At 50.5% G+C, this 14164-nt stretch overlaps 4 protein-coding genes across 4 annotated transcripts; 1 reads left to right on the top strand and 3 right to left on the bottom strand.

Annotated features, from left to right (window-relative positions):
• Positions 1-3860: 3860 nt before the first annotated feature.
• On the bottom strand, positions 3861-5895 carry BDZ83DRAFT_124855 (uncharacterized protein). The gene is made up of 3 exons (XM_060501176.1): positions 5745-5895; positions 4701-5680; positions 3861-4654 (listed from the first exon to the last, which is right to left on the bottom strand). Exons 1-3 carry the CDS (start codon positions 5749-5751, stop codon positions 3986-3988), a joined length of 1656 nt encoding a protein of 551 aa, XP_060358858.1. The 5' UTR covers positions 5752-5895; the 3' UTR covers positions 3861-3985.
• Positions 5896-8231: 2336 nt separating this feature from the next.
• BDZ83DRAFT_724014 (uncharacterized protein) lies at positions 8232-10049 on the bottom strand (the record flags this gene model as incomplete). The annotated part of the gene is made up of 5 exons (XM_060512615.1): positions 8232-8289; positions 8328-8752; positions 8805-9164; positions 9222-9922; positions 9971-10049. 5 exons carry the CDS (start codon positions 10047-10049, stop codon positions 8232-8234), a joined length of 1623 nt encoding a protein of 540 aa, XP_060358859.1.
• A 326-nt stretch (positions 10050-10375) lies between these two features.
• Positions 10376-12166, bottom strand: BDZ83DRAFT_591305 (uncharacterized protein; the record flags this gene model as incomplete). Its single annotated transcript, XM_060506423.1, has 3 exons — positions 10376-10990; positions 11049-11356; positions 11494-12166. 3 exons carry the CDS (start codon positions 12164-12166, stop codon positions 10376-10378), a joined length of 1596 nt encoding a protein of 531 aa, XP_060358860.1.
• Positions 12167-12755: 589 nt separating this feature from the next.
• BDZ83DRAFT_124832 (uncharacterized protein) lies at positions 12756-14087 on the top strand. Its single transcript, XM_060501175.1, has 5 exons — positions 12756-12906; positions 12969-12996; positions 13052-13390; positions 13439-13534; positions 13639-14087. Exons 1-5 carry the CDS (start codon positions 12868-12870, stop codon positions 13737-13739), a joined length of 603 nt encoding a protein of 200 aa, XP_060358861.1. The 5' UTR covers positions 12756-12867; the 3' UTR covers positions 13740-14087.
• The last annotated feature ends 77 nt before the right edge of the window (positions 14088-14164 follow it).

Raw genomic sequence — 14164 nt, forward strand, 5'->3', positions numbered from 1 at the left:
CGAAGTGAGCCCAGCTTGATCTATTGAATGCCTGGACCGACCGAGTCAACAACCGCAGCAGCTTTAGTGTGAGACCAGAAAATCCGTGACATATCAAGGATCTGGAGGAGAAAGTTGCAATGGGAATAAGCGTGACAGCATAACCGTATCTTCCTCGCCGTCCTCGCCGTATGGAGACAGGCGAAGGAAACCAGGTGCCTTCCAAGAGTGTGCCAGCTACGGCAGATCCGTCAAAGAGCCCCGTATGAGTAGAAGGGCCGTGTCTTCCCCGTTGGGTGTCTATCAAGCCTTTCCCACAAGTTGGAAATCCGATCGCAGGTTGTTCAGAGCGCGGCTTTCATTGGATTCCCTCACTCATCCAACTACCCAAAGACGACGCTACCTTAGGCTACGACGCAGACTGGTAGAAATGTTCGCCGTCTACGTCGTCGAACCCACAATCGATTTCATGAAGGCTGCTTCGCTAGCGGTCTCGTCTTCGCATCCAACAACGCGGCGTGCACTGTGCATACCATCGCGAACTGTAGCGTGGTAGACATTATGCTTCGCAGTGACCATAATCTCATTGAAACCCACATTTCACGCATCATGTGCCAATGATTTGCGAGGAGGCCGAAGGTAATCATTACAACGTACGCGGCGTGAAAGCGAATGAAGTTTTGCTTGGTGCGCTGTTGAAATTCTTTGACACTGGTAGGGAGGTTCAGACAGGCTGAGTCAATCAAATCAAACAGAGGACTACTTGCTGAATTTCCAAGTGTGCGACCGATGTAAGGCCAGTAGGTGTTTTTCAACGCAGAGAGAGCGACCTGAAGGGCTTCAACAGACATGATCTCAGACTGGCAGACTTGGGGAAAAAGACAAAAGTTGGGGATTGTGAGTTTCCAATTCTATGAGGAGATCCTACAATCTTAAATGTTGTCCAGCTGCGGCCTGAAGCGTCTCGATCCCTTTCAGCCCTACAGCAACTATTGTCTCTGTCACTTGAGCTTGCATTGGCTAGCTGTGGGAAGCTGCAATCGTCAATAGTGTGTGTTCATGCAAGTGGTCTTACAAACTCGCCTAGCTCGACAACACGGACGGCGAGTGTGATGGCCCGAGGAGCCTACGAAGACTGCCGTTTCATGGCGCAGAAAAGAAGCGAAGTCGAACCCAGTCTCGACGTACGCGGTAGCAACTGGTCATGGATGCACTGCGTGAGTGTTCAATTCATGTGGACTCAGGAAGCGGAGCTACAAATGAATCTCACAAGCTTTTGGCGATGCGGCCAAGTCTGCTTCTTGCAACCAGATCAAAGGAAACGCGGAGACAAAAGCAAGGCTAGAGAAGCTATAAAAGAAATTGGCTTACTTGTGAAGCGACTCTGGCGGCGTCTAGCACTATAGCAGATATCCCGGAGCCCGGGTTGACTCGAACATGCCGTCATACCAGTTCAGCTTATAATACCAAAGGTTTGGGAAAACTCCAATCTCAAAGGGAGATCTTCCGGGCACGAGGAGGTCCGATAATACTTCTCTCACCTTGACGCCATCCTCGGGCTGCGGGTGGAAGCCAGATTCACGCCTGAGTAGACGACGTGAAGTACGACGCGAGCAGCGCGCGATGGATCTTGCATACGGAAAGAGGTCTTCGCATCTCGTCAATATTCGCCAAACCACCACGTGGTGGAACTAATGCAAACATTTCCGGGAAGATAGTCGAGCCTCTTGTTTTTTCCGTGGGGTTTAGGTATGGTAACAGGAGTGTTAACGCGCGTTGGACGACTGGTCCAGCTTCCGTGACTCTAGAGCGTAGTACGCATCAATCCCATGGTGTTGTGGTCCGTCTTCTCGGGTTCATGAAACAGTGACTAGATAGCCTTAAATATTCCTATGGAAGGCTTTGAGTGCGTTTCCCTGTTTCAATCAGGTTAAACCGCAGATTCCACACCTGTGGTGCCTTCTCCTCAATTACTTTTACGTATTGACCACATGCCATCCTCGACATTGCAGCCTACATGGCGCGAACGGCGTCCCTCTCGCACTGCAGCGTGACAGACTGCTTCAGGCAACCAACTTGGATATCCACCTGACTCCACGTAACTCGCTCAAGCATCAGGTTTGGGCCATTGAATGCGCTTCCCGTTGCATTGCATCAGCCATTTGTAGGTGTAGCATGAATGTTCTTGAGTTACACGACAATCAGTACGCTTTGTCGTCCTGCGGCGTCTGTGTGTAGCACTCTGCGTAGCAGTACAGTACAGATGAAAGAGTAATAAGACATTATTTCCAAGACTTTTTCTGGTTACTGTTGGCTGACCTTATCCAGACGTCGGGCCTGCGGGGATTGAAGGCCTGCTGAGGTGATTTTCGGAAGGTACAAGCTCTGCATTGCGTCGGAAATCGAGTTGACTGTAACATCACCATTCTCTCTATTGTTCTCATAGCCCTTAACACCTCGGCGATCGTTTAACATCTCAAAGAGCCGGTTTGTGATTTGCCATGTAGCGGTGTGTTCACCGTGACGATCGGCGCCATGCGTCCAGCTTGTATCCCCGAAGCCAGAAAGAAGACTGCGGCAAGGCCGTGGCTGAAGGATTTCCATGGGTTCGTTGGATCAACGACAACGGGTTCGTATCTCCTCATAGGCTGGTCAGACAATCAGTAAAGCGTGCCCGCACCATGCTGCTCGTGTACCGAACAGTGCCGACGCTGGCTATACATAGCCGTGATGCACCCGGCCTCCTTCAAGGCCGACACGCCCATAACGGACAATGACAATGTCCCACGGAAACGTAGTGGATCTAGTCCAGGAACTCAGCCCGGTCATCGTTAGCTTTTGCGGGCGAGCCAAGTAGCGCTTTGGCAGGAAGCTCGACGTTTTTGAATGTCGTGATAAAATGGTCCAACAGTTTCATGCTGAGCCAGACCGGCAGGGCTCGCGACACGCCGACACGATTCCGGGGCGCATTCGGGTCGAGTCGTTGATAGAAACGATGAAGGGCTTGACGCTCTAGCTCTCGCCCTTGACCAGGAGACGCGCAAAAACCACTACTACACGAGGGATCCCTGCCAAAGGGGTGGTTGGTAGCATCATAAACTACCTTGCGATTGAAGGTGACGTACTATCGAAGTCAAGACGCCAGAAATTGGGTGAGAGGTGGAGGGTGTCGTGGACCGTCAAACCTATGGCTGATTATACGACATCGGTTTGCATCGTTCCCTCTGTGTGCTCACGACTTCTCCGACAGAGGCCTCTCGCTCGCTCATAGTAGAGCTGAATGGTATCCTCCGTGACTTCGTGCCGCGATTCGCCTGCTGCGTTCCACAAATCGCATCGGTTGTCGAAAGGTGTTGATAACATCTCGTAAGTTGTTGGACGATAGGATTGGAGATGTCGGTGCCAGGAGGACGATAAGCCTATACGGGGCGTCGCTCCGATACTCTACGCTTCTGCTTACGTGTGTGAGAAAACTCTTGACTTTCAATTCACGCGTTTGTTGCCATAGGTGGTGTATATAGACAGTAACATTCTGTTCTTCCTTCGGGTCCGGCGCCGCGGCACGGCCTTCCTTACAGCCTTGGGCCACTCCGCGGCGTCTTTCGGCGACGAATTCGAAAGTAGGTTGCGCTAAAAGAATTTGTGTTGACCAGCTTGAATGTTTTTACGTTCGGGACGTCGAACTTCAATTTTGTCGTCCTAATTTACAGAAAAGAGTCTCGGTAGTAGCATCCCCTTTTTGCCACATATATAAGTAACTGGATAATGCTAGCATGGGATCTAGTCTGCTTCAATATCTCCTCCTAGAAGCTAGAGGCAGAATCTACACCGATCTAAACACTATCGCACTGAAACCCATTAATACATAGGTTCCAGGCCATCTACGGAGTCATATCCGCTTAGTCATCGGCAACATGTACGATCAGCAAGACCATGAGCCACAATATCCACTAGCACCTGCGTGGAGGTGTACAGCTACCAGCTTTGCTCTATTGACTATCTCTGACTATGATGTGATACTTCTAAGAAGATCATTCACCGTACTCATTTTGTATCCAGCGCTACGCACTGCTTCCGCATGGGAAATCTCGACGTCTGATTCGAACAATGAGTGCATTCTCTGAAGAAAATACTGTGTTATCAGGGAGTTTGGGCTGGACTTTCCAAGAGTCCATGTCTGAGTCTTCTCCAGGTATGTCCAGTGTGAGACCAAAAGCTCCTGATTGGGAAGTCGTCGAAGCGCCAATCTCATAGGATGGATCATCTTCTCCAGCAACGAGAGTCGTGTATCAGCGCTGCCATCAGTCATGATATCCTCAAAAGCGGTAAGCATTACCTCATTAGTATGATCCTCCACAGCGACAGGATCAAGATGTCGGGCCACACCGAGCAGTGCAAAGAAACTCCAGAAGAATTGCAAACCAGTTTGTGGACCGCGCAAATTCAGGTGAAGCTTCTCGCGGAACGCGGTTCCATCTGGGGATCTCAACCACGTGCAAAACCCGGATCTAAGCCTGCAGCCAACTCCCTCCACCACTAGCCCAGCTGATAGGCCCGCAACGTCGTCGGTCTGGTTCGGCTTATTGGAGCATGAGCTTGTTTGTTCCAGATAGGGTATCAGTATGGTGGTGTCACGGGGGCTCATTTGCGATATCAAAGAGCCAGGCAATCCTTCCTGCAAGAGTCAGCAACCGGCCCATCACGCGAGAAGTAAGTCATACTAGGATTCTTAATGGTAAAATATGAAGGTATCTCAGGTCCTCGACGCCTGGTATATCGTACGAAGCCTCGATAGCTGCAGTAGCAACGTCTATTCCGCCAAGGTCTAGATGTTCTTGGACGGTACCGCATAGTAGCAAGTTCATGGGATAAGGAACGGCTGAGTCGAAATGGTTGAACGATGCTTGATCCAAGTTGGCGCCGCCCACAGACTCCAGAATTATATGGAGAAGGGAGCAACAATGAAGCTCACTAAGGTCCTCATATAATGGAACAAGAGCTCTGTTCTGGAGCGACAGATAGACGTTCTTTTCAAGAATCGGTATGGCGATCATGCTACTATCGAGCAGTTTCCTGCATAACGCGAGGACTCCATAGAAGCGGCAGCGGGTGTCAAGTGAGGATCCCTGCTCACAGCCAGGATGAGCCGGCTCAAAGGAGTGTGCTTTCGGCTTTGGTGTCCTTACCCAGAGACGGTATGCTAGCATTGCCCACTTCATCGGCGTGGCTAAGCATTGTGAACGTCTTTCAAGAAACGATGTAAGCGCGGGAACCTGTTCGGTGGCAACACTCTGGAAAGTCCCGCGGATAAAACGAGCTCGGGCCAGCATCACTGCTCTGTCATGACCCAGCTCTAGACTGTCGGCAGGATGAGGTACGAAAAGCTCGTATTGCAGATTCATCTCAAAATGGACGTTCTTGAGAAGGAGAATTTGCAGTGACTCCGGTGGGGCAGCAACCTCCCAGTATTGGCGGTCAGCCGTCAGGCCAATGACAAAGAACCGTTCATGGGCGAGTGCATAGATGAGATCTTGAGCAGAGTTGAAATATAATTGAGGCACGTAGATAGGCACAAGAGCATGAGAAGCCATGTGTTCAATCTTCAACATTATCAGCTTGTTTTCGAATTTCGCAGCATCCTCGATACATGCTGATATGACGCTCCTAGGCGAATTATTTATGTGAAGTTGTTGTAACAAGCCTAGCAAAGGACCTGCGTCAGTCTGATGACCAGTTCGCTGAACACCAAGGTATTGATCACTTACGAAACATGAAAAAGAAAACGCACCGAAAACAAAGCCAGGCGTGGAAGAGAAGATCAACTAGTGGCCGGACCCCTTCTACCCATTTCTCAACCTATTCACCCTCAAAGGGATCCTTTTTGGGTGTACGTCCAGGGACGAGGGTACCGGAAGGGGGGTTCGAACGGCTAGCGCCCTGCAGTGCTCAAGCAGCTAAAGTACTGACGCCCAAGCAACTCCGTTGTCAGAAATATTCGGGGTCATCACTGGCAGCGCGCAGATTACCTGCAGCTACCAGAGAGCGCTGCCCCTTCAATAGTCAAGGCACGCCTGCGTGGTTGTATCCGGCCGGTCGCCCCCAGATGAGACCGCTGCAGCCGGAATCCCTACGTCTCTGCATGGAGGCCACAGCTTGCAGGTCAACGGGGGAGACGTGGCTTGTACACAACTTGAAGAGGCACACAGGCGTGACTCTGTTCGCAAGACGAAGTCTGCTGCGGCCCACCTTGCTCCTGTTCCGTGCACCACCGACAAGGATGGAAAGAGCACACCCCAGGATCTTTGGGACGAATTGAAGTGCAGGGGCGCAGGCACACGTCTCCCTGGTCCTGAAGCTAGCTACAAGCATGGGCAGGTACTCCGTACTGCATGGATACTTCACCCAACTGGAGGGGGCGTGTCTGAGTTACATTTTTATCATAGAAGTGACTTTGATTCGTGTCGTAGCCAACCTGGCGTGCCCCGCCTTCCCCTCTGATCCCACGCCCCGCTCGATGTTCAGCCTCCATGGATGATGAACAGCCTTCCTCAAGGAATTCGGTCCTTCACCTGGAGTTGTCGTGTGATTCTCGCTTTGCCGTGTAGAGTAAAGCAGGAGAGTCGGGGTCAGGATGGCTCAAAGGGTGGTTGGCGTTTGTAAGATGAAGAAGGAGCATCGGGCTATGACCTGATTGCCGCGGGTACAAAAACTATGCATTAGATACTGTTCTCATTGGCGGAGGCTGTGAAGCTGGGAAATTCCCTGGGATGTCCTGCTCATATACTGCTCAATCGTGCCCTTTCCCAACGCAGTGTCACCTTCGTGGCTACATGTCAAAGATACTCAACTTTTCCATTACCTCTTGGGGGAACCGAGCCCCCCTTTTCAAGCTGTCACCAAATGCACTTTAGCACCTTGTGTCCAGAAGAAAGCGAACACCTAGCAAGTCGACACATAGGTTACTATTTCCATCTGTGCTCAATTACATAACAAAGGAGCTTTGCGACAATGCTCAAAATGAATTTAAGATTTTCTCAATGTTTTCTACAGTTGAAGTCTTGTCATCTTGAATAGTCATCAACATAGCATAAATAGTAAAAGGTTGGGAGGAAGATAGTAACGAGGTGTTGCTCTGTCTACAGTGTTGGCTTTTTCCTGGTCATAGGGAGCCTAGCAACTCGCACAAGAACTGTGAGTGCGCGCCCGCTCCGCCCTCATCTATTACCGACCACCGGCACTGGGTCATGTAGACGGCCCAGTCTCACGATGTGTTCCGGATCCCGGAGGTCAACTGTATCGAAAAACCTCACGGTCCGATGAGCTGGTTCTGAAAGATCGAAAACCCTGGATCACTGCATCCTGTCGTTTGGTGGGACATGAGTGATCGGCGCCGTGCGGACTCACAGATGCAAGGCAGGCATTCTCATCGTGTGTCCCGAGCTGAGTATTACAGGCCGACGAAGCTATGCAAAGAGGGGCGGAAGTTCATCACCGTAATGAATCACACGCGATTGCCAGCAAGGGGACCTGGCCTAGCCATTTCTTACATCAATAAATACTGATTCGAAATCGACTCGGAGTATCGTGATTGTTGACATGGCGATTCTTCCAAACACCTGGAAGGCTGGTTCTCCTGGACATGGTTCTTTCCTAAATGTGCTCCAAGCAGGATGAAAACCGTCAGCTATGGCAATCAGGGCCGGTCACAGCTAACCCATAACACTGTCCGGCTGCCGGCGGAAACAGACCTCATCCAGGACACGGGGCCAATTCGACTCACAGCATGCTCGGACGCAGTCGGCAAGCGGCCCCTTCGATTAATAGACAAGAGTCAGACATGGGAATAGATTGATGTAGCCGAATTCGGAATCTATTCATCTAGGAAGCAACTGCCGCAAGCTCTTAAGTGTGCTCGAACCAGCTGGAAGTCAGGTGATCCGTCCGCTGGGTCACATGAACCGGCTATGAAATGGTCACCATCCTAGCTTCAACGGCTTTGGGTCTCGAATCTCAGACATTGAATCCTTTAACTACCTCGAAATGGATTACGGACCCTTGAACGGATCTGTAGAACGGACTATCCCAGCTTACCTGGTTGATTAGTACAAACCAGGGATGGGGCTCCCCAGGTCCATCGCTTTCAACGAGAGATCCTCCATCACTTAGTGGTCTTAGGGCTGAGACGCCCTTGGTGGGACAGTCGGCATTTCTTGTTGGAAAACCACCACTGAAGGTCGTCGCGCCACTCCACCTCAAACCAAGTTTCGCAAGCTGGTACGACTGGTTGTTCTTTGGCCAAGATGGCGCTCCCTATGCAAGGCCCGTCGCCAGTCAACCAGAACCCTAACCACAGCGTAGAAGTCGGGTCGACAGTCATAGCTCTTTGTAAGCAGTCAAGTCTGATTTGACCGACACAAGCTGAGGTTCCGTCGGCATAGCGAAGGAGAAGTCCAATAATGATTGGTTTGCCCATGCGTTGGCGATTGCACGGGACAATCTCAACCACGTGCTTAAGCCTGGCTCTGTTCCAGGCGTAATACTCGTCATGACGAGAGAGAGGATATGGGGTGGGCCACTCGACTGCTGGTCTCCGACCTCGATATCTAGGTCGAGGTGATTGGAATCCTAGTCTTCGCACGCCACAAGTCGTCGTCTCAGCGTAAATGTGACTTGTGGCCTTGCCAGGCAGGTCAAGAAGTGTCCACTTAGATCGGCCCCAGTTTGGCCGTGGCTGCACTCCTAGAAAGGTGGAACGTCCTTGATCCGTTACGAGCTGTGCATTGTGAGCAGACTTCAACATGGAACATGAACGGATCACTACATACTAGTAAGCCAATTGCAGTCCTTAGCTCGCCCTCGAATTTCCAAATTTGCGTCAGTACTTCGCCTTCGTGAAGTGGCATGTAAAGCCACATCGCAGCTTCATCCATTGTCCGTAAGGCCTGATAAAAGTCGAGACTCTCTCCGACACGGTGCGCATGGAGCATCAGAATCTCCCAATTCCAACAAAGTGAGTACGCTGTGGTCTGTGGATCGTTACAGGACACTACGGACATGTAATTACTTGGTTCTGCACCACAAATGTCTTCGAATCGGCTGCACACGGACGAGAGATGCGGGAGGCCCCAGTACATTTCTTGCAAGACTATTGTGTCGTCGACGACAAGCTCACGCAGTTTCAAACCCTGAAAGCTCTGAATTAGCACGCTCGACTAGAATCGCTACAGTACACTAAAGCTCACATCACTGCGGATCCGAATGAGGCCACCAACGTCTTCCAGTTTCACGGCTTTCCACCATATGCCAATTTCTTGTTCAATCGCGCATGGTTTCGATGAGTCAGCGAACAGCAAGCGCCGGATACCGAGGTGATCGCTCGCAATGTACAAGCTGTCGATGAATGTTGAGAGACTTGGGTCAAACAAGAGGAAATCCTGGTTACCACCGGGCGTGTTTCTCAGATGGCCGATGTACTGAACACCTTCGAATTCGACGTGCCTAGCATAGATCTTCTCCGAAAGCTGGACAGAAGCGTTGCTCTCGGTCTTGGCACATGTTTGGTTGGCAAAGTAGACGGCCAAGTGGTGACAAGTCGATCGATCGTCAAGAGCCCAGGCTGCGATGTTAGAAAGGACTTCTCTGGGCAAACTTAAGATGTGGCGACTAGCTGTTCGAATGACATCAGCTAGATAGAACTCAAACCAGCAAATACGCCGTTGATCCGCAATTGCTGGAGGCTCGAATGCATGTGCTGCAGCATCAAGAATATTTGTGAATGTTTCCGGAGACGTAACTTCGATGCAGATAACATGGCACCCAATCCGTTGCTCATCATGGTCGCATCGTCCACGACACTGGACATAATCGACATTCAGATTGCTATCGATAAAACCACCAATGCTATACTTGTACGATGGAGACATGTCCCTATCGGATCGCCGTACTAAGGGAGTCAGAGGACTGGGACTGAAAAGGGTTGTGGAAGACTTGCCTGCCACTATGTCATCTCCAAGCTGGAGTTCAAAGCGGCAAAGTCCGCAGAGCCGTGGTACACAGATAGATCTCGTCATGGTGTTGACTGGCTAACGATGAACGCTTGATTGAGGTAAAAGAGCTCGTATGGGAAGATTTGTTCAATACGGAGTCAGCTGGTGGCTTGACTATAAGCCTCTTCAAAATGTTTTGCCGGGTCGGCTGACAGAGCCTAGGATACATACTCCCGCTTGGGTGAAACTCACCGTATACGGTCATCACTCGGTTAATTGCATAGTCGAGCCAGCATTGCTCTACAAGGGATGGTTTCCACTCGTTTAGATAGATCTACTGCAGGCCTAGCGGGTACTCTAAGCAGTACGACCATACTTATCCCCCTTGCCCGAACATTGCTCTTCTGGTACTACTGCATTGTTTCGGGGCTTAGGCGTCCCTGGTGGGATAGTTGACATTGTCTTTTAGAATACCACCACTCCAGGTCACCGCGCCAATCCACCCGAAACCAGTTTTCGCCTTTCGATAGCGATGGTGCTTCCCGTGACTGCTCGATACCAGATACGATAGGCCCATCGCTCGTTAGAGAGAATTCGAACCACATCTTACAATCACGATCAACGCAAATAGGGTTTTGCAGTTGATCTAGCCTTATTTGTCCGACACATGCTTGCTGTCCGTCAATATAACGAAGTAGAAGCCCGCTGATGGTTTTACTTCCTTGCCGGTAGCGTCGACATGGAATGATATCCACGACGTCGTCGAGCTTCGCACTGGTCCAAGCGAAGTATTCATGGCGGCGGGACTTTGGATATGACGAGGTTGGCCACCCAACTCTAGGGCTTGGATTATGATCATCAGGCTTGGGTGACTCGAAGCCCAGTAAACTACCCAGTGCCGTTTTCATCAGATATATCGTGCTAGGGCTTTTGGTGGGCCGGTCAAGCAGAGTCCATTTCGAGCGGCTCCAGCCTTGCTGTGGCTGCACCCCTAAATAACTCGAGCGCTCCCGATTTGTGACCAACTCCACGATGTCAGGAATTCGTCATCATGCAATATTAACATCGTAGGCCGAGACGTACCAACAAAGCGATTGCGCTGCGAAGAGAACCATCACACTTCCAGATTTCCGTCACCACTTCACCCACGCGAAGTGGCATATAGAACCATAGAGCAGATTCGTCCATGGTTCTCAGCTCATGATAACAGTCGAAATTCTCGCCGGCAGTGTGTGCGTGCAGTGTCAAAATACTTTGGTTCCAGCAAAGCGAATAGGCCGTGGTAGTAGGATGATTGCATGGCACTACCGACATGCGATAGGTTAATTCGGCGTTGCAAAGGGGTTCTAGGCGAACGTGTTTATACACTGCTTGAGGTAAGCCCCAGGCAACTTGTGGTAATTGCAAGCTCTCGCCTGCAAGTACACGCATTTTCGAGCCCTAGCCACCCAAGTTAGATACTGTCAAGAATTTCCTTATCCCGAATGCTTGCGCACATCGCCTCGGGTTCGAATGAACCTGCCCAGACTGCCAAGGCATATTGTTTTCCACCAGACATCCGGCTCTTGGATGATCGCAGGTTTGCTTGACGAATTGACAAATAACAACTGTCGAATGCCAAGGTGATCACTAGAAACGTACAACCTTGCAGCTGGTGTCTGCGACAGTGGATCAAACACCAGTATATCTCTATTGTTGGTGGCTGCATTTGTCAATCGCGCAATGTATCGGGTGCCCTCGAAGTATGCGTATCGAACATATATTTTCTTTGAAAGGGCGACTTGTGATACGTTTCTCGCAAACTCACCGCACTTTCTCTCGGCATACCAAACGGCCATTCGACGGCTGGTCTGTTGATCAAGAGCCCGAACTGCGATGTCGCTGCAGACTTCCAAAGGAAGGCGGGAGTGCGTCGCCCTTCTGATTATCGAGGCGAGCCAGGACCGTAACCAGCGGGAACGCTGGCAGTTCGCTATATGTGATGGTTCGAAGTCGGGTGCAGTCACTTCGTAGGTCTGCGAAAAGGTCTCAATGGATATTGAACTGTAGCAGTCAAGGTGACAGCCAATCCTCTTCTCGTCGTGCTGGCATCTCCCGCGACACTGAACATACTCAATTTCTTGAGAGCTGTCGAGGAAGCCTACTACACTGTATGAGTACGGCTGAGATCGCTCAGCGCCGTCTCTCCGCACTAGATCCATTAGAACTATGATACAGAAGATAAAAGAGCTACCTTACCGGCGACGATTGTGTCGCCTAGGGCGATCTGGCATCGACAAAGGCCACAGGATTGCGGAACACAGACAGACTTCATTGGGGTCTTGAGGCGTGTATACGCTGATGAGTTGTGCAAAATGAGAACAGGGATTCAGCAGAATGTGGGACACCTCGTTGTCTTCATGACCGTCGCGGATTTTCTGCCGGTCCGAAGACGTCATGCATGCATGTAAAGCCGGATCGGGGTCACCCGACAGATACTCCACTTTTCCTTACTCCTCTTTTCCTTTCCCTTCCTTTCCCTTCCTTTCCCTTCCTTTCCCTTCCTTTTCCTTCCTTTCCCTTCCTTTCCCTTCCTTTCCCTTCCTTTCTTCCTCAAAGTCGTCCGTCGCTAATTGCACAGGCATGGAACCTTCCACGTCTGCGACACAACTTTCGGCCCAGCTCCTCACGTCTTTGAGCGACCAGCTAAGCAAATTGACCCGAGAATTGTCCCCCAAACAAGAAAACAATCTTCAAAAGAATCTCAATTTGTTACAGCTTCAGACCGTTTTCAAGAACTCTGTCGACAAGACAAGGTACCACAAGAGGCGCACAACACTGCTCGACATCTACAAGACGCATGGCTTCAATGGTCTGTTCTTATGTGCTTTTGGATTAGCTCCAACCACATTCGCCAAGTCAGATGGCCCATCGTTTGTCGCTGGATTCAACACTTGGTGGGGTCAGACCTGTCCACCCACCGATTTTGACAGCCTCATTGCAGAGCTGAAGGAAAAGCACCAGCATACAATCAGGGCCTTTTTGCCGTCGGGTAAGTGCTTCCACCTTGTTCATCGCGGCTACGACTGACTTGAGCCATGACGTAGCTGATCACACCGCTGATGAGGGCTGCGAATCAACGCACAGCTCAAATCAGCCATCGACCCATGCGCCAACCCATCGATCAGCCGATGACAGTACCCATACTGCAGTTGTTGAGTCGAATCACGAACAAATTCACAACGTCGGTGTTACGGTCCCGGCATCGCAATACATTACCGCTGCAGGGTCTGATAGCCGTGCCGCAAGCAAGCTCGCTGACATCCGTGATGAAGCTGCGATTAGCGGTCGCAAGCGAAGTCACGGCCAAGCCTTCCAAAACGCAGACCACGATCACGATATTGCTAAGGAGATCGACCACGATTTTTTGTACCCACCCGTAGAAGGTGTGTCATTTTGAATTGCATGGCCCGTCAGTCTCTAACATTCCGCAGGGCCCATGGGTGGACTCGTCTATAAATTGGAGCCCATGGACGGCATAAAAATCATTGCGAACGGCGACATAGACATTTTTTTGACCATGCCATTTAGTAGTGCAGCCCCATTTGTCACTGTGAGGATCTCGGCCGGCGTTGCGAGAGATCTGATCACCAAGCGGCCAAACATTATGTATACAATTTCTGACCCATCATAGTCTACGTAGCTTTCCGCACGATTCCAATTTTGCACTTTCCAAAACAGGTGTATTTAAGATCCTTTCCTGGTAGTAGAATCACAGCGCGTCTCGTATTTTGAGCAGAATCCTTTGCCACAAACATCTCCACTTCTTGGTTCTGCGCATTAAAGGTACGCAGTTGCCCATTTGAGGAAACTACATCCAATACGATGGCAACGACATCTTCTCCTGTTGCGTCGATGTCTTGGTTTTGAAGTTCGCACCATTCGGGCGGCTGGCAGGGGCTCCCGACCTGATTGAAACTGATAAGCAGCAAGGAGAATTGGTCTTCTTCGGTACTTACCTCTTTCTCGCATAATGTGACGATATTCTCAAGTGAGGTGTTGACATGGAGGGAGATTTCGCGTCTCATGGTACACTAGACCCAACTCGAAATTTGCGGAATGGATGACAGGGGTGCGATGTGAGTATTGAGGGATGTGAGATGTAGAAATTTACCAGACCGCCGAAAGTGGTTTTGAAGGAGAGGAAACATGCTCCAAAA

Source organism: Colletotrichum acutatum (assembly GCF_030867785.1).
Source record: "Colletotrichum acutatum strain CBS 112980 chromosome Unknown BDZ83scaffold_169, whole genome shotgun sequence".
In the NCBI taxonomy this organism is placed as follows: domain Eukaryota; kingdom Fungi; phylum Ascomycota; class Sordariomycetes; order Glomerellales; family Glomerellaceae; genus Colletotrichum; species Colletotrichum acutatum.